Below are 26,073 nucleotides of genomic sequence, written 5' to 3'. Positions count from 1 at the left end.
AAAAAAATCAACAATTCCTGTCTTTGTTTCTGAGATGTGCCATCTCTGAAACACAAAGGACATTCCAATTGAAATTACAGGTACATGATTTATTCCTGAACTATAGGCTATGAAAGCTTTGTATGGAGGATATGGTAATGATTCTGAGAAACTGATATTTAAGGAAAAATCTATGGTAAACAGTATAAAGGTAAAAATATTTTTATAAAATAAACAACTTCTGCCTAAGTTCTATCTGTAATACCATCTTTCAAATGCAATGCACTCAGAAATACCCCACTAGAGGCTTTAGCGAGCAAGGTGCCACAGGAGCTTATGTCATCTTGGGGCATCAGGTCACTCATTAATTCCTCCTCTGGAAGTATTTGTGGTACAGGATGATTTCTTACTACCAGATGACTGGAGTGCTGAATTTCTAATTCAGGATGACTGGAGTGTGCAACATCACATGAGACTATAAAGCAGAAACTTCAGCCATTACTCCTGCTACTAACCTTTCATTTCAGACTAAGAAGAGAGAAATGTATAATAGGATACCCACAAAAGCTTATTGCCATTTGTTCTAAAGTTCTAGGGCTACTACAATAAAATCTGAAGTTACCACGACAGGAGGCTGTGTAGGAAGCAACGCGGGTCTGTGGTCCTTCATCCTGCCCCTCTCGGTGCTCTCTCTTCTCTGGTCCCCCACACCACGACACATCAGCGGGCCTCCTCGCCGTCCTCCCCGCCTGGAGCTGTAGCGTCCTTGTTTATGCTGTCGCTCCCTTTCTTCAAATTCAAGCAATGCTGCCTTGGCCTCTGCTGAAAGTTCTATGTGAAAAGATGTGTATGTGTTAGTTACTTTCCGAGAGCCCAAACTAGAGATCTAGGGAGAAAACAGGAAAGAATGATGTGACAATGAAACTCTGCAACAGCATGTGCTTCACCTGCGGGAAACACCTGACTAGCAGCGGCAAGGATGATACAACCAGCAACATGCACAACCCACCAGTGAGGTCTGAGAAATAAGAACAGACTTTCCTTTATGATACAATGCAAGTGTTGCCAATCAATTTTAAATTATTTTCATTTGAGACCAATGATATGTGCTGCATGAGGCTAAAAAGAAGCTGAAGTGAAATTTAACCACTGCCCTCACACTAGAAGGCATTTTGCAGTCACATCTTTTTTTTTTTTTTTTTTTTTTCCCCTGAGACACAGTCTCGCTTTGTTGCCCTGGCTAGAGTGCAGTGGCATGATCTCGGCTCACTGCAACCTCCACCTCCCAGGTTCAAGCGATTCTCCTGCCTCAGCCTCCCAAGTAGCTGGGACTACAGGTGCACGCTCCCACACCGGCTAACTTTTTTGTATTTTAGTAGAGACACGGTTTCACCATGTTGCCCAGGCTGGTCTCGAACTACCGAGCTCAGGCAATCCATCTGCCTCAGCCTCCCAAAGTGCTAGGATTACAAGCGTGAGCCACCACGCCCGGCCTGCAGTCACACCTTTTACTGATGGTGTATGACATCAGTCAGAAGCTGTCTCTACCAGTCCTACACCAGTATGATTTTCTTACTGAAGCCAGTAGAATTATTAATAGCATACGATGGCACACAGATGCAAGAAAACAAATTCCTGGTCCTTCTCACTTAAAAACAAAACTATTAATGAACTCACTCTGAAGTCAAGGTGATTTCATAAAGAATAAAAAACTCAATTTAATACATATCATTTCAATTTTTCATATTTATTTTCTTAAAACTTTACTGTGAAGCCTTCTTATATGCATGCAGACTGATAGAGAAGCCAAATCAAGTGAGAGCAAAGTCACAGGAGAAAACGCTCATGCAAACACGTGTGGAGTGTCCAGCAGCTGCTCACTGCTCTGCCAAATGCTTCAGGGATACAGAAAACATGGGCATTGGCCCCAAGAAACTTCAGATGGCACATTATTCTATATTCCTAAAGGGAACGAAAATGATTTAGCCACATATGGTCCTTTTACAACACTAGCTAAATTGGGACAACAGATCTTACGCCACATTTTCTAAAAATGTCACTGAGTATACCAAGATGCCTTCTCCTGCCTTCTTCCCCAGCCAAGGGTAAGCTTTCAATATTACCATAGTCTACCTTCTACCTTGGATCCCATCGTCATCTCCAAACTCCTCCAAAATCTCTAAGCCACATTTTTCTTGAAATTGTTTCTATGGTACCCCTCTCCCCGTCAAAGAAAACTAGACCCCATTTGAAAGAAAATTTAATCTCTTCTTAACCAGTATAGACTTTTATTCTAATCTTGACTACATGATTAGTTCACACACACATTTTATGCAGTGAATCAGCAATTATTTTTCTAGTGGTTCTGAGTGTCAAGATTAATTTCACTTTCCTCAGTAATAAAATGGTTTCAAATGACATCTTTAATCAGCAAGTAAAAACGCTTTCCTCCAATTGAGACAAGCTGTCACAAAAGGTCACCAAAATATGACAGGATGGAAATTACATTTGTAACTTCAACTGAAATGTTAATTTCCCTTTAAGTGTTTTCTGAACTATGTCTAGATTCTAAAGAGATACATACCTCAATGTAACAAAGTTTTACACTGTATTGTCCCTTTCTAAAATGTTAAGAAAAATGTATTTGCATGCAAATAATTTTATAATAGTTGAAATACATACAGAACACACAATTTGTTTGGAAAAATAACAAAAGATAATCTGAGTTTTTTTAAAGACAACTGAATCAAGAAAATTTTAAAGGCCCTGCAAATACAAGGACCATTAAGTACTACTGCTGGCATTAGCAATTCTGAACTGTTTGTTACTACAGAGAAATCTCTTTCCCACAGATCCTCTGAAATTAATATTATTTCAAGACAATATTTTGTGGGTGTACAAGCAGGTTCTTTAGGCTACAGCAATAAAAAACAACTTAAAATGTAACACATGCCAATGAAACTTAGAATAAAATAATCTGGAAGCCTACTCACAGATAATGCCTAACTAAAATAAATGCAGTCTTTCATTTATGGCTTACATTGCTTTCTAAGGCAATCCAAGGGCCACCTCCCAGACGAAGACACAGCTCTCAACTTGGAGGACTGGCAACTGGGGGACACTGGTCAGTGACACTGTCTTCAGAAATGGCGACTGGCACTTTCACAGTGAACCATTCCTTACACATGTCTGCTCTGTAACCCTGCTCAACTGAGCTCCAGGAGGGAGTTAAGCACTTACACCCTACGACATCCTTTGTGTGTAATGAATTAATTTATTTCCTAAGTATGTAGTTCTGTACCATCCTTGGGAAAACTGAGAACACTGTCATTCAAATCTTTTTCTGTAAGGTTTAATTTCCACAGTCCTGATTGAGCAAAAAAAGCTAGTTAATTAAGATCTTAACCTAGATGAAAGCTCAGAATTCTACTTCTAATCCAATCTGCATTCAAAATACCAATCAACAACTGTGCATAAAACTGTTCCTTAACTGCTGAGGCTGTCATATGTACGAATGTTTTTCACAGAGATGTGAATGTGAAAAAAGACTAAAAGTAACCAAAACTCCCTCCTAGATTGGAAGAGAACTCATTTCACATGTGAAGTTTCAGAGTAAGAAACTGGGGATACCAGTGCATTATTTGATTCTCCCTTTTGAAGACTGAAGTGTTCTCAATACTAACAATGATATCAGTGGGGAAAAAAAAGTACATCTCATAAGACAACAAGTACTCTGGCAGCAAGATATTTTAATCCCATTACAGAGCAGGCAAACAGCTTTACAGAATCAAATAAATGTAATTATTTCCACACAGAACCTGAGACTGTTCAGGTTTTTTGATTTTGATCTCTAGGAGCACACAAATAAACTGATGTGTAAAAATGTATTCAAATGTCTTAGTTTACCAAATATTGAGGCATTATCTCTTTTTCAATATATATTTCCTCAGATGTAAAATTCATCTTTTGTTTGGGGGGAGGTGCTGAAGGTAACAAGAGAATTCACTGTTTTAGGAAACCAATCTTTTGATGGACAGAAAAATCCTCCTTTGTGTTGGGAAAAATCCTAACTTTACAATTATCTGAAACTCATGTTTCCAAGCACCAAGCTTTCTTAAGTAATACGGAACAGAAAAGGTACTTTTAACTATGGTTTCACCCGCCCTATCATCTTGCCAAACAACCACATTCTACACAAATGCAGTTAAGTGCGTTTTCCATTATTTACAAGAATGGTCATTAATCAAGCTGTTTATGTTTATAGCTACTCTGCCTCTAAGGACCTCATGCTCTTCCCCCATAATTCAAAGGAGAGGACTTGTCCACCACAAACCAACCTTTCCAGCTTCTTGTCCCAGGATTACATGAACATAAAGCTGCCAGACGCCTTAAAAAGCAAAACAGATTTAATACAAGTTATTTAAATACACGAAATTGTAAATGACTTTGGAAAGAACAAAATGAGGAAAAAGTCCTGAGAAGGAGATGCAGGACTGAAACAGACACTAAGCACACATGCAAGCTGGCCATCACTGCAGAACCAGGATGTTACTAGTGGGCAGGTGGAGGCACAATGAACAGGGATGAGACGACAAAACCAGGGAGGTGGGAAAGGCAGAGAGGCACCACAAATCAGGGCAGGGTGGTACAGAAGAGGGAAGACGAGCCATGAAATCCACAGCTACCCCACAGGGAGTGGACTACAGAGTTGGGGAAAGGCCCCCATTTGTAATGTTGTCTAGTAAGTGAATTAATAGTCTTAGAACTTGTAGCTACCTGGGGAGTTCTCAGTGACTAAGCTTTTACACATCATGTTTTAAATGTATGTAATCAAAGCCACAGCCCAGATAACAAGACCCAACAAAAGAAGTAGTAGCCATGACTAACCCCTCTCTTCCTCCATCCCTCCCCAGTTCAGGAAGCCTTATGCCTTCCAGGTGGTGGCTGTGGGTTGCCCTTAGAATTCCTTAGTATTCTGCCAGGTAAGGAGAGCTTTCCTTTATTCATCTCATCCCAAGCCAAGACTGACGCATCTCTGCTCAAGTAAGACTGTTCTATGATATTACCAATTCCTCCTGTTGACATGTTTTGTTTATTCCCATCCTTCTGTTTTAAGACCTTCGCTCCATCTTTCACCTAAGGCCAATGCCAGACTCTATTTCTTAGAAATTAAAGATGCTATATTAAAAAATCTGCTTCAGATTAACTGGCAACTTCATACTATAACTTGAAAAAAGTCTACGGAAATCTTGGGCCACAAGATGTAGTAGCAGTAAACTAGACCACAAAGAGAGAACATAAAGATTCTAGAAGAATCTCTCTGAACAATCTTGCCTAGTAAATTAAGATAAGACTGGTTGACTACTGCTAACTTGTGCATCTTTGGAGCTTAGTGTCCTTCCACAGAATTCGTATCTGCTTCTTAAAGATACAGGCTCATGTTTTGGACAAAAAACGACTATGAATAACGGTTTTAAGAAGTAATAAAAGTAATCATGAAAGTTAAGTCTTGATTCTTATCTAGACCAAGACCAGACGGCAGGCAGAGCCCCTGTGTCCTCCTGCCCGCCTGCCCTCCTCCTCAGAAGGACAATATCCCAGTGGTTCTGGAAGCACCAGTGCAGGAGCAGCATTGCTTGGTAACTCATTAGAAATACAACTTTCTAGGCCAGGCGCGGTGGCTCACGCCTGTAATCCCAGCACTCAGGGAGGCCAAGGTGGGTGGATCATGAGGTCAGGAGTTTGAGACCAGCCTGGACAATACAGTGAAACCCCGTCTCTACTAAAAATACAAAAACTAGCCAGGTGTGGTGGTGCGCACCTGTAGACCCAGCTACTCAGGAGGCTGAGGCAGAAGATACTTGAACCTGGGAGGTGGAAGTTGCCGTGAGCCAAGATTGTGTCACTACACTCCAGCTTGGGCAACACAGCGAGACTCTGTCTCAAAAACAAAACAAAAAAAATACAACTTTTTTGGGCTCTACCCTATATCTAATGAGAAGCTGGGAGTAGGTCCCAAAATCTGTGTTTTAACAAGTCCTCTGAGATTCTGACGCTCACTCAAATTTGGAATCACTGCTTTATTCTTTGCAGTGAACACTGAAAAACACTGTATAATGAGGGGTAGGGTCACTATTAAAAGTCTTTGTGAATCAGCAGCTGTCTAGTAGACCTTTCACACAGCAAGCTTTGCTCAGAGCGATTATTTCTACAAACGAGTCAGCTTGTCTCAGTAAAGACAGAGGAACTGCAGAAAACACAAAAAAACAAGACAGCTATGAAGACACTAAAAGGTACAAAATATAAACCAGTCTTGTCCAGAATTCGCCCTGACAACATTAGGGTCTTGGGAAGGGTCAACATGGCCCCATAGCTACCATCCCCATGCCACCTTTTCAAGACCAGCCAGGAACCACATAGTATGTACAAGAGCAGCTCTAGGCCACAGACTCAAAAAAAAATTTTTTTTTTAATTATCTTAAACATTTTATTCAAGCATCTTAAATCCATAAACAGCAATGATTTTAAAGAATGAGTTTTACAGTACCATAACAGCACTCACTCCACAGTCCAGCCACCCTCCGGATGGCAGCCACAATTATCCAGTCAACCTTCTTTGCCTACTTTGATTAATTACAGCAATACTATGGAGGAAGTTGAAATGAGAGTGAAGGAGGATGGGAGACAGGCAAAAAAGTTACCCAAAGTTTCTGGAATGTTCCTTCTCTCTCTAGTTACATCTGAGAGCCTAATAATTGTTCCTTCTTTCCTTTCAGTTTTGAAACGTAATCGTCCAGATTCTTCATCATCTTCTTCTTCTTCATCTGATTCTTCTTTGATGTCCTTTTGAAGTTCCAATGTTTCCATACCTCCCTACATTGCAGACACACAAGGCAAAAAGAAGACAGTAAGTTCATATTCTTTTGAATTAAATATTAAAGAATGCTAAAATATTTATTTATATTTACGATGTAAAAAATACTGCAAAATGTCCTGTTAAAAGGCCACATGAAATCCTCAACTGACTCCAGGAGAAAATAACCTTAAACATTAACAGTTACTGTTCAAAAAAAAAAAAGAAAGGTCAAATTCTTGCTTGCAATTAATAGACAAAGTCCTACACATCACTGCTGCTTACACTTCTGAGAGAATAAACAAATTCCAAAAATTCCTGCTGGACTTATTGCTTTGAGTTTAACACAGATCATAGCAAAGTTCAATGTATTAATTAAACTAACACTAAAGTTCTATGAGTTTATTGTAACTTAAAGGCTTAACATTTTGTAACTCCTGACCCCAACTACCTTCCCTTCATTGACAGACAAGCAGTCCGAACGAGCTGCTGTTGTACTGATGCAGCCTCCAAAGTCTTTTCATCATTTCTCACTCCTGTTTACATCATTCTCACTGTCTAGAGTTAATTTATCACTAGCTTTGAGACTATTGAAAAGGAGAAACTTTTTTTCTTTAGTCATGTCTTCACACTAACACCAGCTTTTATCTGAAATTTTATTATATCAGTATTCCCTACAAAAATTTTCCCTAACCTCAGCCCAAATTAAAAGTAATTTCTTTGTGGACAATTCTTACTGCCAAGTGTCACTCATGTTCCTAGTGAAAGAATCACCTCTCACCTCGATCAGTCTCTGCGACCCACTCTTAAGACATAAAATAAGTACCTACAGAGAGCAAGGTTAATTTAAATACTTTTTATCAATGTGAAGAAAATATATTTGCTCCTTTATTCTCCTGATTTATAATATGTAAATATTTACTTTTAATAGAAGTAACAGTGAACTTTATTAGAAAATGCACAAGAAAAAAATGAAAACCAACCAATGACACAATCATTTTATATTCTTGCCTTTTTCAGTACTTTTTATGTAAAAAGACCAACTACAAATGCGCACACTCTACTATAAATCCTCCAAGTGGAAAAAGATCTTCCGGAGCACAAATGCCTGAACAGCAGGAGATGACCATAAACTACAACTTTCACCGTAAGCCTGACAATTGCACTCAGTATGCTGACGTCCAGCATACTGCAGAATTTTAAAGTACCCAAATCTCAGGATTTTTGCTGGTTTGATACCATTATTTCTGTACTACTGAGTGTTTGAAATCAGAAGGATGCCTGCAAGGTACATGCTGCACCACACTTTCCAACAGAACCAAAGCCAGCTTCCTTAGGACATCTCTTCTCCACTCCCATGAAGCTCTAGAGCAGCACTTCTCCAATTCAATGCCCAGTCATCAGTGGCAATCATGTTGAAAAGCAGATTCTGACTCAGCAGATTCAGGGTGGGGCCTGGAATTCTCCACTTCTAACAAGCTTCCAGGTGACGCCAACACTTTAGGTCCACAGACTGAGTAGAGTAGCAAGGCCAAAAGGGAGGAAAAGAAATCACTACCAACAAAGCAAAGATTCTACAAAGTCTTTTCAATTCAACTATTAACAACTGTAAGCACAGTTCAAAGACTTTCCAAACAAGTGTAATGTAAAACAAGACAGCACTGAAATTAATATAGTTTATTCTGCATCCAAATCTCCATCTAAGAAATCTAAAGAGGATCAAGATGAGTTGAAAATTGTTTCTTCCTAGATATTTACCCTAGAGAAATGATACCTTATGTTCAAACAGACCTATAGGAAAATGTTTATTCTATTCAGGATCACTAAAACTGGAAACACTTAAATGTCCTTCAATGAATGGATGGATAAACTGTTGTGCATCCAGACCACAGAATGCTACTTCGCCATACAATGGAATGGCCTATTGATACAGCAGGGATAATATCATAAAGACACCATTATACTGAGTAAAAGAAGTCAGTCTCAAAAGGTTATACACTGCAAGGACTCCATTTATATGATATTCTCCAAGGAGCAAAATTAAACTGGTAACCAGTGGTTAGGAAAGAATGAAAGGTATAGCCACAAAAGGATAGCACAAGGAGTATTTTTGAGTGATGGAACCATCCTAGAATGCAAACTTCTGGTCCAAATCTTGGGGCTCAGTTAATCCTTCAACTACATCAAAGACTAGGGAAACCGAACTGACAGACACCAACCATGGCTGATACCACTTGCTCGACTGCAGACCATTTGACGATATTCACTAAGCTAGGCTTAACTCTTCAGCCACTGAAGAAATACTACCTCTTATTTTAAATACGGGGCTTAAAAAAATCCATCTCCCTTGAGATGATTAACCTATCTGCCAAAATGTTGATCTTCCGTATAATTTTTTTTTTCCCCAAGACGGAGTCTTGCTTTGTTGCCCAGGCAGTGGTATGATCTTGGCTCACTACAACCTCTGCCTCCCGGGTTCAAGCAATTCTCCTGCTTCAGCCTCCCGAGAAGCTGAGATTACAGGCGCTCACCACCACGCCTGACTAATTTTTGTATTTTCAGTCGAGATGGAGTTTCACCATGTTGGTCAGGCTGGTCTCGAAATCCTGACCTCGTGATCTGCCCACCTCGGCCTCCCAAAGTGCTGGGATTACAGGCGTGAGCCACTCCGCCTGGCCTTCTGTATAATTTTTTAACAAATATTACCTAGCATGCCATTGACAAGCTACATTCCACTGATGGGTAGTGTGGGGCTACAATATAAAAACCAAACTATCCTAAGATTATGTTGTGTAAACATTTAAATGTGCATGTAAATCTTTCATTTCACTATAGACACTGCCAAAAATAGTCAAGGTTTGATTTTTAGTTACTGATTTATTGTGAAAACCTCAAAGATTTATTTTTAATTCTTAATACAGAGTGCATATGAAAATCACCATCAAAGTACTTAAAAAAACAGAGAGGTCCACGTAGGCTTTATTTCGTAAATGTAGAAAGAACTGGAAAAGCAAAGAGGGAACGATACTCAGACTTGTATATATTCTGAAGTTCTCCAGTTAATTCCGAAATGAAACTATGATCTCAGTGATTCGAAAGAAAACTGAATATTCTATCCCAAAATCTAAACAGAAACAATGGGTAATTCTCTGAAACACACACATACACAAATGTAAATATATATATATATATAGAGAGAGAGAGAGAGAGAACATTGCTTACAAAAAGTTCACAGAGTTTTTAATGCTTATTGATAGAGTAATTGATACATCATCAAATAAAAATGGAAGTCATTCTACCAACAGTGAAAATTTATGGGTTGGAAAGACTGAGCAAACTGTGCAAAAATTAGAAGAAAAAGAATTACAGACCAATGTCCTTCATTAATACAGAAACAAAATCCTTTTTAAAAGTAAAAGTACACGGAATCTCACCAAATATAAAAAGGATAATACATCACAACCAAGTGGGGTTTATCCAGAAACAGGAGGTTGATTTAACATTCAAAATCAGTCAAATCTTACCTGAAGAATTCCAAATCTATGGAGATCCTTCTCCTCCTCCTCCTCCTCCTCCAGGAGGTGGGGCTTAAGTTCCTTTCCTCCCCTCTCCCCACAACCCCTTCCCCTTAAGGTAGCCTAGACTTAGTGACTTGTTTCCAAAGAACAGAACAAGGAAAGAGAAAGCAACATTACAATGAAGAAAACTGGCAGACACTGTCTGACCCAAGTGACCAGGGTGGGTGCTGCCAGGGATGCTGTGGATGTCACGTGCCCAGTGGCACAAGGGTTCCATAGTGTTCTTTCCAAAATCCACAACCTCAGGCTAATCACGAAAACAGCATCAAACAAACCGAGATTGGGAGACACTGTACAGGATACTCAGCCAGCACTTCCTAAGGCTGTCAAGGTCATGAAATACAAGGAAACACTAAGAAACCGTCGCACAACAAAGGGGAACGGAGAGACAACAATGGGGTACGTGGCTTGGGTCCTAGACCAGTGAGAGGCCATGAAGAGAAAAACTAGTCAAATGGAAATAAAATCTGGAACATGGTTCATCATTATTTTGTTAATTTAATTCACAATAACAAAAGCCATATAATTATCTCAGCAGATGGAAAAAAAAAGCATCAACAAAATTCAATACCCATTTCTGATTTTTAACAAAATCCCAGCAAACTCAAAATAGAAAAGAACTTCTTCAATCTGATATAAAAACGTACAGCTAGCATACTTAATGATGAAATAAACATTTTCCCCTTAACATCAGGAACAGGCAAGAATGTCTGTCCTGAATGTTTGTTTCTGTTCACACAGTACCAGAGGTCAATGATACAAAAGAAAGAAATAAATGGACAGATTGAGAAGGAAGAATTTTATTTTATTTTTTTTTTTTTTTTTTTTTTTTTGAGACGGAGTCTCACTGTGTCGCCCAGGCTGGAGTGCAGTGGCGCGATCTCGGCTCACTGCAAGCTCCGCCCCCCGGGTTCACGCCATTCTCCCGCCTCAGCCTCCCAAGTAGCTGGGACTACAGGCGCCCGCTACCGCGCCCGGCTAGTTTTTTGTATTTTTAGTAGAGACGGGGTTTCACCATGTTAGCCAGGATAGTCTCGATCTCCTGACCTTGTGATCCACCCGCCTCGGCCTCCCAAAGTGCTGGGATTACAGGCTTGAGCCACCGCGCCCGGCCGAGAAGGAAGAATTTTAAAACTGTCATTATTAACAGGCAATATGATTATTAAGATGTTAGTTTTTCCCAATTTGATTTAAAAACACTATCCATTCTCTATCAAAATCCTAACCAGACTTTTAAGTAGTTATTCACAAGTCCATTCCACAATTTATACAGAAATTCAAAGGACCATCAATAGCCAAATTAATTAAAGGAAGAATAAAATTAGTGGATTTACACAACGTCCTTTCATGTTACAGTAATCGAGACTGGTATAAGGATACAAAAACAACGCAACAGAAAGAGACTAAAACCTAATTTTATTATCAGGACAAGCACTGTGGCACTCCAAAGGGAAAGGAAAGTCGTTACAACAAATAGTTGTGAACAATTAGAAAAACGCATGGAAAAAACGGAGTGTCATACCACACAGGCACACCCAGACACAGACACACACACACACAGACACACACACACACACACACACAGAGCATGGAAAAACCGGAGTGTCATACCACACAGGCACACCCAGACACAGACACACACACACACAGACACACACACACACACAGCATGGAAAAAACAGAGTGTCATACCACACAGGCACACCCAGACACAGACACACACACACAGACACACACACACACACGCTGAGAAAGATCATAATCTTAACTAAAATTATACTGTAAAGTGTCCAGAAGAAAACAAGATGACAACTCTGGAGTAAACAAAGATTTCTTAGGTTACAAAATTCTTTGTACTTCATCAAAATTAAAATTTTGTGCTCATGAAAAGATATATTTAAGAAAATGAGGCCAGGCGTCATAGCTCACACCCGTAATCCCAGCACTTTGGGAGGCACAGGCGGGCAGATCACTTGAGGTCAGGAGTTCAAGACCAGCCTGGCCAACATGGTGAGACCTTGTCTCTACCAAAAAATATAAAAAATTAGCCAGGTGTGGTGGTACGTGCCTGTAATTTCAGCTACTCGGGAGGCTGAGGCAAGAGAATTGCTTGAACCCAGGAGGCAGAGGTTGCAGTGAGCCGAGATCATGCCACTGCACTCCAGCCTGGATGACACAGACTCCGTTTCAAAGAAAAAAAGAAAATGGAAACACAAGCCACAAGCTCAGAGAAAATATTTATAGTACGAATATGTAATATGTAATTATCTGCCAATGTAATGATATCCAGAATATACAGACAACTATCTATCTAGAATATATGCAGTATGTATGCATACATATTCTCCCTAAAAAAGTATGTAGAAAATATATGTATAGACAGCATATCTTCTCTATGAAAAATATACAGGCTATATATAGCATATATAGAAAAAAAAAGACAACCCATTTTTTTTTTGAGTGAGAGACTAAAACTAGAAGCAAAGAAGATATACGAAAGTCAATCACTCATGGAATGGTGCTCAACATCATTAGAGGTCAGATAAACGCAAACCAAAACCACGATGACACACCCACCAGAAGGATTACATCAAGAGACTGGCAACATCAAATGATGAGGAACAATGGAGACTCCCCCACATTACTGGTGGGAGTGCCAAATGGTACAGCCACTTTGGAAAACCAATGGCGGTTTGTTATAAAAGTAAACATACCTCTAGACTGTCTCAGCAATTCCACTACTTGTTAATAACCAAGAGAAACAAAAAGACACATCAACAAAAAGATGGGTAATATGGATAATATGATCCTTTTAGTAGCTTTATTCATAATAACAAAAAAACTGGAAACAACCCAAATGTCTACCATCGGGAGAATGAACAAATGGGGTACATTCATAAAATGGAATAAATTATTAATACACACAACTACTTGGATGAATCTCAAAAGCATGTTGAGGAACAGAAGCAAGACACAGGAACACACACACTAGATGACTACATTTAGGTGATGTTCCAGACTGGGAAATGCCAGTCTAGGTACAGAAATAAGAAAAGCTTTACTCAAGGAGTCAGGACTGAACAGACAAAAACATTCTGTGTAATGGAACTGTTCCTTATCAACCAAGGGATAGTAACTTGGATGTATACATGTATCAAAACTTACTGTACACTTTACATCTATGCTTATCTCTAAATGTAAACATTATCACCATTTCACAAGTATTTTAAGTGGTGCAAAGATGTTTTTAAAGCTTCTCTCATTTCTTCCTTTACACATGCCAAAACGATCTGAAAATGGCAAGTCTTTTTAAATAACTATGTTAGAAGACAATGGTATAGTTGGCACTAATGTGGCCGCATAACTAAAAAGGATTGATATTTAGTCTTTATAATTAGATCTAACTTGTTTCAAATATAGTGATTTCTCTATATGAACCAAGCAAGAACATTAGTTAAATAAAAGGAGTCACCTAAAATAGGCTTTTCAATTAAAATTAATTAATTGCTTTTAAGTTCTATAATTAAGATTCTAATATAGACCTTCACAGAGCTCCAAGAATGATGTGGAAAACTGCAACACACTTTCTGCCGGTCTGAAGCAATGCAGAGCCAGGCGTGCTGCAACACTGGTGGGGCACAGCGCACAGCGGGCTGCTCAGCAACAGCAGGATGCTCAGCAACACGCAGAGGTTTAGGAAAAGGAGTCCAGGGACTAGGAAGACACCAAAACAGAGGGGTATGTGGCCCATTAAAAATGGTGCTCCTCCCTGAGGACTACACAGTTTATTTAGACTTCTAAAAAAGATGGATCACAAGCCCGCCAAAACCAAATCCTACAAAAGTTGAAATACTAGCAACTTCTACTTCTCAGCACTTAAAACAGTATTATGTACATGAGTTCCCAATAATTATCTCATTGACTAATATTCCACAATGCAGCAGAAACAAAAAAAAAAAGACCAAAATATTTATTGCTAGTGTAAAAGACCAGCACATCACCAGCCTCCAGGAAGGACTATTGAAAGTCCTAAGATCAAGAGCATTACAAAGAACCTGCCGTCATCACAAAAGCAAGCAACATAAACAAAGTAAACTAAAACCATCAAGGAAAGGATAAAAAAAGTAAATATAAGAATACCTTTGAAAAATATTTTTCAACAGTAAATTTAAATTATGAGATATACAGTTTAAAAGTAAAAAATAAATAATACATCTAGCAGATGGTATAAAAAAGATAAAATACTTAATATGGATGAGCTCTTTCTGCTAGAAAGATTCATACTGAAAACAACCCTTAGGAAGTTACATGTGAGAGTGTTAACAGCAAAAAAAAAAAAAAAAAAAAAAATCACAAGAGTGAAGCAAATGCAACTTCTAGCTCTTTGCCTTCCAAATTGAAGGGTCAGCGTTTTAACCACCTTGTGTTTCCCTGTCTCTTCATATTTTAAAAGGAAAGAGAATATTTATTTACTTATAAAAGTTATTTTGCTTATAGTAAAAAAAAATTTAAATCAGAAAATATTGGAATACAAAGGCTAAATAATTCCACCATTTAGCAGTAATCATTATTACCATTTCCATCTGTAACTACATAGACTTATTTTTTTGAGAATTACACACACACATTTAGATCTGCAGTTACAGGGGGAGCGGAAGGGAAGAATTTTATCATCTTGCTCTTTACACTTAATGCATCACAAGCACCTTTCCAAGCCAAACAGAACTAAGACAACACTTGGTATACTGCATTCCACTCTAAGGTTAGACTGTGATTTAGTCTTCCATACATTGGTTCCATCTATTTTCAATGCTGCAAACAAATACTTGATACATACACCTTTGAACACAGATTAATTCTTTTGGATAAATTTGCTAAGGTGGAATTGATGGGTCCAAGGACAAGAGCTTTAAAGCTTTTAATACTGTCAAGAACAGTGAAGAGTGTAAGATTTTACTCTACTTGCAAGCTAACAAGTTAGCTGGCCACCATTTCATGGAAGCTGTAAGAAAGCTAAGACTCTTTGTTAGAAATAAGGAGACTAGGAGAATGTTGTTTGTATCACTAGCAGTAGCATTCCACACCAGCTCCAAGAGGCCCCACTCCCAACTGGGCCATGTGAAGAGAGCCAGGTGACCCTGCACACATAGGAGATTGTGTTACAGGAGGGACCTCACTGCACAGGAAGCCCTGAATGTGTCACAATGGGTAGGAAGCAAGCCTGCCCTTACTCCAGAGGAAGACACTGCATCTGGAGCTGTCAGATACACCAGAATCCTCCAAAAGGTATTCTAGAACAAAGGATAGGCAGTGATTTGTTCACTTTGCTCAGAAAACCTGCAGCTAAGCGAAGGACCCTCAGAAAACTGTCTCCTGACAATGTTTCCAAAACACTCTCTCAAGTGAATCAGTCTACATCTGGTCAATAATTCTGAGGTCTGTCTATATTAAAGTAGATTAAAATTCTCCATTTTCTTTTAATTTTTATTGAATATGTCTTCATACACTCATTGTTCATTTGCTTATTCAAGTCCTGAATTATTGTCTCACATTATTTGTCCTCCTTTTTCTCCCTCCTCCACCACACGAGAGACACTGAAAATCAAAGAAAAAAAATCACCTTTTTTTCTGGACACAGGGACTCACTCTGTCACCCAAACTGGAGGGCAGTGGCGCAATCACAGCTCATTGCAACCTCTGCCTCCTGGCCTCAAGTGATCCTCCAACCCCAGCCTCCTGAGTAGCTGGGACCACAGGTGCCACCACACCTGGCTAATTTTTTGTACTTTTGGTAGAGATGGGGCTTCGCCATGTTGCCCATGTTGGTCTCCTGAGCTCAAGTGACCCGACCACCTAGGCCTCCCAAAGTGCTGGAATTACAGGCGTAAGACACAGCACCCAGCCGGGTCACCATTTTTTATAATAGTCATCTTTTGTTTTAATATTTTAATGAGTACAGTCCAGGAATTGAAGTTAAAAGCACCTAAAACTAGAAGGTACTTCCAGAAGGCACCCAGGCAATGATAGTACATGTTAATATTCTTATTCTTTAACTGCCTTACAATAAAAGTTTACATAACCATCTTTTGAAAACTGAAATCTACAAAACCTTTCCCTATTTTAAGATATGCTATAGAGTATCAGGGAAGAATAAACAAAATATTGTTATCTAAAAACTAAAATAAATTACAAGGAAAAACGAACAACGAAATTAGTTTTCCAACTTCAAAATACCACAAACAAAAAGGACATGAAATTAAAAGGCACCAAATTCCTTGGTTTCTCTCTCAACTATTTACCATGAGGAATGATCTCCACGCAGTCTTCTAATTCTCTCTCCTTTACTGGCTACTTAGATTTTTCTCAGATGTCTTCTGCCTGATACCCCTTTTCAAGTTTAACCTAGGCTGGTGCCAGCTTTGTAATAAAGAGAGTGCTACAGAATACAGTGATGAACAAGACACACCTAAGCTCTACTCTCTGTGTGCTTTTAACATCTTCTTTAGCTTTGTCTTAGTTCCTTGGACATTCTTCCACAACTGGAGAATCTGGGTAAAGAGTTCTTTGTGTTATTCTGTCCTTTCTCTAAGTTTCAAATTATTTCAAATAGCAAGCGAGAAAGAGAGAAGAAAGCACACACACACAATATCAAATTTAGTTTGGTGGAGGGGGAGAAAGGGTATGGGCAAGAAGTGCTTCTGTTTTGTAATGTGCACAGCATACACATTCATAGACTGTCATAGTATTATTTACATTAGGGGGAAAAGGGTAAAGAAAATATTTTCTGGGCTGAGTGTCTAAATCCTTGAAATAACACCTAAAGTAAATGGCCTAAGCCAGTAAATATCAGTTTTCATGGCCTCTTGACAAAAGATGAAAACAGTATTAAGAAACACTCTTGTGAAGTTCTCAGGCTGAAGAATGACTTGTGGCTTGCATGTCTGGCCCACAGGAGCTAGTTCTGGGGTAAGAGAACAGCAACCATTGAACTCTACGCCTCACCCCACCTCTCAGTACAAATGGCATCTACCTTTCAAGACCTACCTCAGAGTTCAGAGGTTCACCTCTGCCGTAAAGCCTCGTTGACCCTGAATCTCTCTCCCCACGGGGTTTCCTCGGTGAACTCCTAGCACTGGCTCTCAGCCTCTCTTAGGTGGTTTTACTTTTTTTGTTTTCACATCACAGGTATTTACACGTCTTTTTTCTCCCCTACATTAGACCCCAATTTCCTTGAAAGCAGCAATCAAGCTTCGTCATCCTTACTTCTTCAACACTAAAAATGCACCTAATTACAGAAACCTTGCAGTATTTGTTGTATAATGGTCCAAATTAACTGTTATTGACTAATTAAAAAGAATCACAGCACTGCTTTCAAAGCACTAACATATACGTCACATTTCTGAAAGATTTCCACCCACATCCCCACAAAACATTTACAACACTCTAACACTTACAGGGCACACACTATGTGGAAATCACAGCACACCAGAACTCACTTCCCAAGGAGCCTACAAAGATCAGGTTTTTCACTATACACTCACAGTTCAAAGATATGTATCGACTTTCACTAATGCTAAAAAGATGCTCATTTTAAGTCTAGGGGAAAAACAACAAACTTTTTGACTCTTTTTAAAAGATGAACAAATACCTCTTCAGTTGCAGGAGCAACCTGGGCATCAGTAATCTCATCTAATTCATCTTCAGCCACACAGTCTTCCTGCTCTCGCAGCCCTTGTTGCCCACCACAAGCCTGCAAGTATTCTTCATCCTAACAGCCATTAAAGAGAAAACAAGTTTTTCTCATACAGCTTCGGGGTGGTTTTTTACGCACTTTTCGTCTTTATGATTCATGCTTAATAACTGTAGAAAGTTTTACTATGGTGATTAGCTGACTGAGCACAAAGCACGAGGCCCAGAAACACGTGTTAACGCAAACAAAGCATATCACGCTGGCCCAGCCACCAGAGCAAGTGCCGTGGGCTTCTGCTTCAAACTCCAAGTGCTCTGTCACACAGCTCCTCTGCAAATCAACAGCACGGAAGAGCCACCTAAAGACACAGTGTACGTGCTCTCACAGAGGAGCTTAGCAGCAGGAGGGGGCTGAAATCATGCCCAACTCTATTTTTGTGGCAATGTAAGACAACAAAAGCGCCAGCAATTCAACAGAGGAGATTTTTAAAAATCACATTTAGTATGTTTCTGCATTAGGCCCCCTTCCCAAATGAGAGGAAGAGTCCAGGTTTTGTATGAAACTTAAGGGGTGTATTAGCAAGCAAGCATCCCTTCTGGGTAGATGGAAGAAAGCAGGCAATCTGGCTGGAGACGACCACAACTGTGGAGAAGAAAGAAGGGCTTCTGGTATTGCAACAAGCGACAACATCTGACCCTACTCAGTGGAGGTGGACATCCCAGGGTCCCAGGCTACTTGCTAAAACATGAACAGTAAAATGGTTCCAAGGCAGACAACCTGAAAGAGTGAACCACCTACAGAGATTTAACAACTACTGCACGGTACATGACAGTCTCATCTAGAACCCCCAAATAAAGCAGCTGTATTTAAGGTGACAAACCACCTTAGTTCCCACAATTCTTTAAAGACAATCTGAACACAATGCATGTCATTTTCCAGAAAACACTGTTAGCGCCCTATCAAAATAAAAACTATCACTACCTATGAATCACTGGAAGCAGGACATTCAGATTTCAAATAAAGCCAAATAAATGATGCTAATCCAAATCTTCAGCCAGTGTACAATGGAGTACAGTCCACACCCCTGGATTCTCACTGGGAAACAAAAATCTGCTACCCTTGACATAAAATGTCAACCTGAAGTTGTTTTTACAGAACAGTAAGGTCTCAATCTATGTTAATTTTAAACGCCTTAAATAAACTTATTGCACTTAAAGGCAGAAGTCACCCAACAATTTTCTAATATTTTGTTGACTAAACCAATACACACTCCTTACTAATATAAAAGCACACATTTTCAAATGAAATCACAATCCTCTCCCAAGAAGAGCACCAGCAAAATTCACAGGAAAGAACAGCAGAGCTGTGCGTCCAGCTTTATTGATATCTCTGGACCTCCCTTTCTTCATAGGGAACCGCAAACCTTCCCACTGTACATTCTGGGGTTTCATGATTCTACTCCCAGTTATGTACCAAAGCCCCTCCATGTGGCTTTACACGTAGGTTCCAACAGATCCACATTTCAGAGTTCAAGTCTGGCTTTAGAATGGGGGGTTAACAAACCCAAGGGAGAACAAACATCACAGTCATACAAGCCATTTAATAAACTAAAATATCATTGGGGTACACAAAGACACAATCTGCTCATGTGTTCATTAGTCTAAAGGTGAATAAATCATCTGAGCTTCAGTGACAGCCTCAGAAGACAGAGACAGAGAAGCTCCCACTGCCGAGCAAGATAAGAGTACCTCCCAATTTAATTCTCTGTGTATCTCCTCCTGTCCAAAGAAGCGGCAATTTCAGACCATTCAGACGTTATCATTGTGATCATCATAAAACAAGAAAAGAATGACCACGGCTAGAACACACGTATTAAGATGAACTGACAGTGCTCACAGAGAGACATTTAACTACTACTGCTCAACTTTAAACTTTACAACTCTCCATGAAAACATTAGGACACTTTCAGAATGTCTAAGTATTTTTTTTTTTTTTTTTTTTACTTTCATAAGACTTTAATTCTGAAAAAAAAAAAATCATTTTAATGTGGAAGAGTACTATGAGTATTATTAAACTGCCACCTTTTCTTCTTTTCAAAACTTGAATCTTAGACCACAAGATGTTAGATAATTAAGTTGGATTTTATTACAACTGGGGCCTATGTGTAACCTCAAGTTTGACAATGGAATACAAGAGAAGGAAATTCCTCACTTGGAAATTCTCTTTACAACAAACTCTGCAAGAACACCAAAGTGAAACAGGACTTCTATGTGGCTGTGCACACGCATTCCTTCAGGCACCTTCCACACTATGATCTGTGCCGCCTAGTATTAAGTTCACAGGCAAGGCCAATGTTCATGATACAGTTTAGCAGTATTTGTGTCCGCAGTGCTTAGACATCAGTAAAGACTTGTTGGACTGCTGAACTTACAGGAGGTAGGAACCCAGGACGATTAGCCAATCATCTTATTTTACTGATGAGTAATAGAAATAATAAAACACTCTAGGCAATAACTAGGCACAATTCTAAAAGATCTTGGTTTAATTTCAAAAAGCATTTGAAATTACAGTGTCTCACTTTAAGGGCATACAAACACACCAGTAAACCAGAAGGCACGTGCCTACACTAGCGAAGGATTACTAGAACAAATTATTACAGGGTTATGGAACTAACAAGTTCCCCATGATGCCTTTTACATGATTCTATTTACCAAAACTACAAACATTTCTCATTACTGTATCTACCAAAGAGCAAATATTAACCAAAAAAAAATTTAAATCTTAAAACTATTGCACGCCAGGGACCGTGGCTCATGCCTGTAATCCCAGAACTTTGGGAGGCCGAGGCAGGTGGATAACGTGAGGTCAAGAGTTCGAAATCAGCCTGGCCAACATGGTAAAACCCCATCTCTACTAAAAACACAAAAATCAGCCAGGCGTGGTGGTGGGCGCCTATAATTCCAGCTACTCAGGAGGCTGAGGCAGGAGAACTGTTTGAACTCAGGAAGTAGAGGTTGCAGTGAGTGGAGATCACGCCACTGCACTCCAGCCTAGGCGACAAAGCAAGACTCCGTCTCAAAAAAAAAAAAAGAAAACTATTGAGACACCTAAATACAATCATGACTGGAACTAAATATTCTAAGGTTCCACATAAACAATTAATCCTTTTCAAAATTACTCATACACATGACCAAAATTCAGCAACTTCTAAACTATTTTTTTGAAACGAAAGCTTACTCTGAATAAAGATGTAAATACAGAAAAGCAGAGCTACTCCCATTGCAAATGGGCTCTTTAAGGTCCCAATTTTGCATACTCCTGTCACCATCCCAACAGCCCCAATCACTCGGTCCCCATGGTGTTCCCAAAACCCTAAGATTCTACTACAGCTACTGAGATCACATCCTTCCCTCATAAATTTTGTTACATGCTTATTTTAAAAAACAAATCTCTTTTGATGATGAGTCATTAAAAGATGAGAATCTTACACTAGTACATTTTTTCTTTCTTGTTGGTTCAACTTTGAAAAAAAAAACAACTACCTACCAAAATAATCTTTCTGAAATAAAAAAATCAGCACAATCTTGCTTCCCGATTACAGATAACGAATTATATGTGACATTTCCTAAACTAACCTCCAATCTCTTTATTCAGGTTTAGACAGTTCTCAGCTACAAAAAGGATGAATGAACAGGACATCAATCACTTTGGAATATTAGCACCTTAAAGATGTCTTTAGCAGGTCAATAATCTTTTCACCTTAGAAGGACTTTATCAGATCTTGTCTAAAGCCTGGATAAAAGCTCTGCATTAAGTACTCCTAACAATTGACAGTGTATCCCCACAACACAAAGCTGTTTTCTTCCTTAGGGTACAATCCTCAAGGTCACGATTCTTTGCAGCCTTCCAGAATGACAAAGGAGCATTACCTCTGGCCAAACAAGCTGTCAACACAAACTTTGTCATAGCTCAGATAAAGAAACTGGCAGACAGTGATAATAAGGTCTAATTTCCCCTCCCTCCCAAGGGAGGTAAATAGATTTCAAATCAGTCTAGAAGCCTATGCATGGGAAGCCAGGTTATCTTTGGCCATACAAAGGAGAAAAGACTCACTGTAAATTCATCTAAAGGTTCATTGATTTCGATGTCTAACACTTCATCGGTGTAAAGTTGCTCCTCCTCTGGCTCCTCCACATATTCTATTTGGTCTTCTGTCAACTCAGCTTCGTGGCCTTCATACTGTCCTTCTTCTGGGTACTCTTGAGTATACAATTCTGATCCATCAGATTTGTGATAAACCAGTTCATCCTCTCCTTGTTCTTGTTCGTACTCAGACTCCTGTTCTCCAGATTGGTCGTTAGTGTTGTCGGACAGTTCAAATGATGTAACCATGCCAGATGTAGCATTCAGACTAATTGTAACACCCTGAGAACTAGAGAGGACAAAAATACAAAAAAAAAAAAAAAAAAAATAGCCAATGAAGAGAGGAGCTCAAAACTAAATCATTATATAAACAGCTGTTACAAAGATTTAAACCATGACTGGTAAAAAGTTATTCCAGTTACTGACAAATGCACATTAACTCCAACAGTACTCAAAGTGCTATGCAGAGCCGTGCCCTAAGCCCTTAATGCATACAGCAGAGCTAACTGTGCTATATGGAGCTGGCCACAGACTGGCAATGCATATAGCGCCTCTACTTATCATCAGCGGCAGGTTATTTGACCAAAAGAATTAAATCAACCACAGATGAAACACATCTGACTGGCAAAAGTCTAAGACTGAAATCAAATAGACTATATTTCATTCTAATTTACAGAATGAAATAGAAACTGCTAAGATTTCAAAGTAAAAACAGGAGTATTATTCTATAAGCAGAAAATCAGAGTTGGAATTTTAAGAACAATTTTTCTTCTTTACATCTATGATAGAAATTATAAACTCCTGTTTAAGAAAATCAAAATATTAAAAATTTGTGTGAAAATACATTTCAGTGTTCAAATAGATAAATTTATATTAGTCACAAATATCTTTAAAAATTGTTCATAATTTCTAAGTAAAATAACAAAGGTTTTGAAACTGCAAAAAAATCATGTTCCACCTATTAAATCGTAACAGTTGCACAAACAATAAGGTGCAAGATAACATTTCCCATGCAAGATGGTGCAGATAAATCTATGTTCACACATAGCACCCAATCCTAACAAAAAATTAATACACCTCTTAGACTTCAAGATACTGTGGCTAAAAAACTTCAATGATGTATTTCTAAAAGACAATCTAACTCAAAAGATCAAAATATAACAATGATGTCAAAGAATGGAATTGGGAAATTTATCTGACTGGTAGAATAATTTAAAACTTATTTTTACCTACAAAAATTACTTTATGTTAGAAAATGTTACAAATCCATGGCTCAATAATAAATGGCATATATTCATTAATTACATTTATAACCAAGAGCTTGTCTACATTTTCCCGATGTTTCCTCATGAAATTAAAAAAATTATTCCACTTACCAGAGTGTCTCTCTCCTCGTATAATATAGCTTACTATATGTCAACAACAGAAAGATATTCATCGTACCAGTCAACTAGAGTCTAAAGTATCACCTCCCAAAGTGTCCGAAATAGTAATTCAGTAAATGATATCAATAAACTGGCTAAAATGAAAACAAATGCAGCAACATCAAACTGCAGGAGAGTTAAGAGTTCTAGGCCACTGCCCTCCACCCAAATAAAGCAATTCTTTAAAAGAGCAGTAGATATCCGTACTAAATGTTCATAACCTGCACTGAACAGAACTCACAGAGATCATTAAATGAAAGACCTACTGACTTTTTTTCTTTTTGAGACAGAGTTTCACTCTGTCTCCCAGGCTGGAGTGCAGTGGCACGATCTCGGCTCACTGCAACCTCCACCTCTCAGGATCAAGCAATTCTCCTGCTTCAGCCTCCCGAGTAGCTGGGACTACAGGCGTGTGCCACCATGCTTGGCTAATTTTTAGGAGAGACAGGATTTCACCATGTTAGCCAGGCTGGTCTCGAACTCCTGACCTCAAGTGATCTGCCCGCCTCAACCCCGCAAAGTGCTGGGATTATAGGCGTGAGCTACAATGCCTGGCCAAGAACTACTGATTTTAAACAGCTGCTCTGTTTACAGAACATCCATATGGCTTCTACAGTTACTACTAGTATTCCATTTAGAATGTAATCACGTGTTAAAGATATAAGGCTACATTATTCAATTACATTCCATTATAATTATAAGTAACAGTTCCTATCAATCTAGTTAAACAAAGAACATTTATAATGAGGTAATATTGAGTACCTGAAATTTTCTTCGTCTTCATTATCACTCTGCAAAAGATCATCATTTAGCTCTTCATCTGACAAATCCGACTGATTCTAATTAAAATAAGAAATATAATTAATGTGTGTCACTTCCATAAAAAGACTTGTTACAAAGTACAAAATTACATTGACTGAATTGTTTCTAGCCTTATATTAAAACGTTTGCCACCCAAAAGGCTTTGTAGTCACCAGAGGACAATCAAGAGATCCCACACAAGGCATGTGGATCCCTCCTGGGCTCAGCTTCAGGTGCCCAGGCAAATTAAATGTAAAAACAGCAAGTATAATGATCACATTTATTCTCACACAAAAGAGAAAAGGTGAGAAGTTCATTGGTGGAGGCTTACAAACAAATAATATCTTCTTATAATACACAAAAAAGTAAGATATCCTTAAGGTACTACTAAATTTAATGCTAATATCCAAAACCTAAAGATTTTTTAAACAACATAAAAAGTGTAATTTTAGAAATAAGATTTTAAATAATTGAATGACTAAATTGCAATAAGAGACTATAATAAAACTTTGGTTTTTCCAATACAGATCACATATGAAAACAAATGTTAGCAGCTCAGTTCCCCACTCCTGTTCTTGATGGTACTCCTACCTATAAGCATAGAGAGCCTAGCTATTCTGTCAAGAGTTCCAGGTTTTGTTAGGTTATATATATTTGAGCATCTTAGGAATAGGTTTGGGGGGGGGTGTTATTCACAGTTTCACACTACTTATTCACACTACTTCACACTTTCTTCCCTTTTTAAAATTACTTATATGTAGAAATGGTATATATAAATTACTACTCCCTTCACAAAAGACAGTCAAAGCCACACACACACACTGTCATACACACATATTCATTATTAAAAAGTAAAGACAGAAAAATCAACTTGGTTTTCTACTTAAAGGTGAACAAACAAGCAGTCTTTTCCTGGTAGTTACACCTAATAAAAACTTATCTGTATACTTTATTACAGTATTTCTGATAGCCAAAAATAATCAATCTTATTAGTACTTCTTAGTCGCATGGGACTCAACCTAAACACTGACACCACAATAAAAACAAAAATAAAATAACACAGGCCACATACTCAGTTTATCTGCAGAAGGGAGAACAGATATGTGTGATAACAAAACAGACTGCTTAACTGACAGAAAATGAAGTTTCTGGCTGGACGCAGTGGCTCACGCCTGTAATCTCAACACTTTGGGAGGCCAAGGTAGGTGGATCACTCGAGGTCAGGAGTTCGAGACCAACCTGGCCAACATGGTGAAACCCTGACTCTACTAAAAGTACAAAAAATTAGCCGGGCATGGTGAGGGGCGCCTGTAGTCCCAGCTACTCAGGAGGCTGAGGCAGGAGAATTGCTTGAAACCGGAAAGTGGAGGTTGCAGTGAGTCACTGCACTCTCTAGCCTGGGCAACAAGAATGAAGCTCCCTCTCAAAAAAAAAGAAAAGAAAAGAAAAAGACATTTCCATTAGGTGACCATATAATCTGTCATCCATTTCTGAGATTGAAAGGAGATGCCATTATGAAAGTGAAAGCTATGAGTCAGGCGAACCACAGACAAACCTCAGTTTGGCTGTCCAACTCAGTAAATAAAACTTCAGGAAATCTTTAAA

At 38.8% G+C, this 26,073-nt stretch overlaps 1 protein-coding gene across 2 annotated transcripts in view; it reads right to left on the bottom strand.

Annotated features, from left to right (window-relative positions):
• The window catches only part of RBM33 (RNA binding motif protein 33), a 134,381-nt gene that overhangs the window by 74,604 nt on the left and 33,704 nt on the right, over positions 1-26,073 (bottom strand). Inside the window, exons 4-8 of one of the 2 annotated variants that reach the window (XM_025379438.1) lie at positions 24,430-24,506; positions 22,214-22,532; positions 18,059-18,178; positions 6,681-6,852; positions 602-810 (exon numbers count right to left, since the gene is read on the bottom strand). In XM_025379438.1, the coding sequence (XP_025235223.1) occupies positions 602-810; positions 6,681-6,852; positions 18,059-18,178; positions 22,214-22,532; positions 24,430-24,506 (897 nt within the window). The remainder of the gene's footprint in view (positions 1-601; positions 811-6,680; positions 6,853-18,058; positions 18,179-22,213; positions 22,533-24,429; positions 24,507-26,073) is intronic. The other variant, XM_025379439.1, reaches the window with a different exon arrangement.

Source organism: Theropithecus gelada, chromosome 3, assembly GCF_003255815.1.
Source record: "Theropithecus gelada isolate Dixy chromosome 3, Tgel_1.0, whole genome shotgun sequence".
Classification (NCBI taxonomy): domain Eukaryota; kingdom Metazoa; phylum Chordata; class Mammalia; order Primates; family Cercopithecidae; genus Theropithecus; species Theropithecus gelada.
Note: the sequence above shows the minus strand (reverse complement) of the source record. Positions and strands in the feature narration are given on the sequence as shown.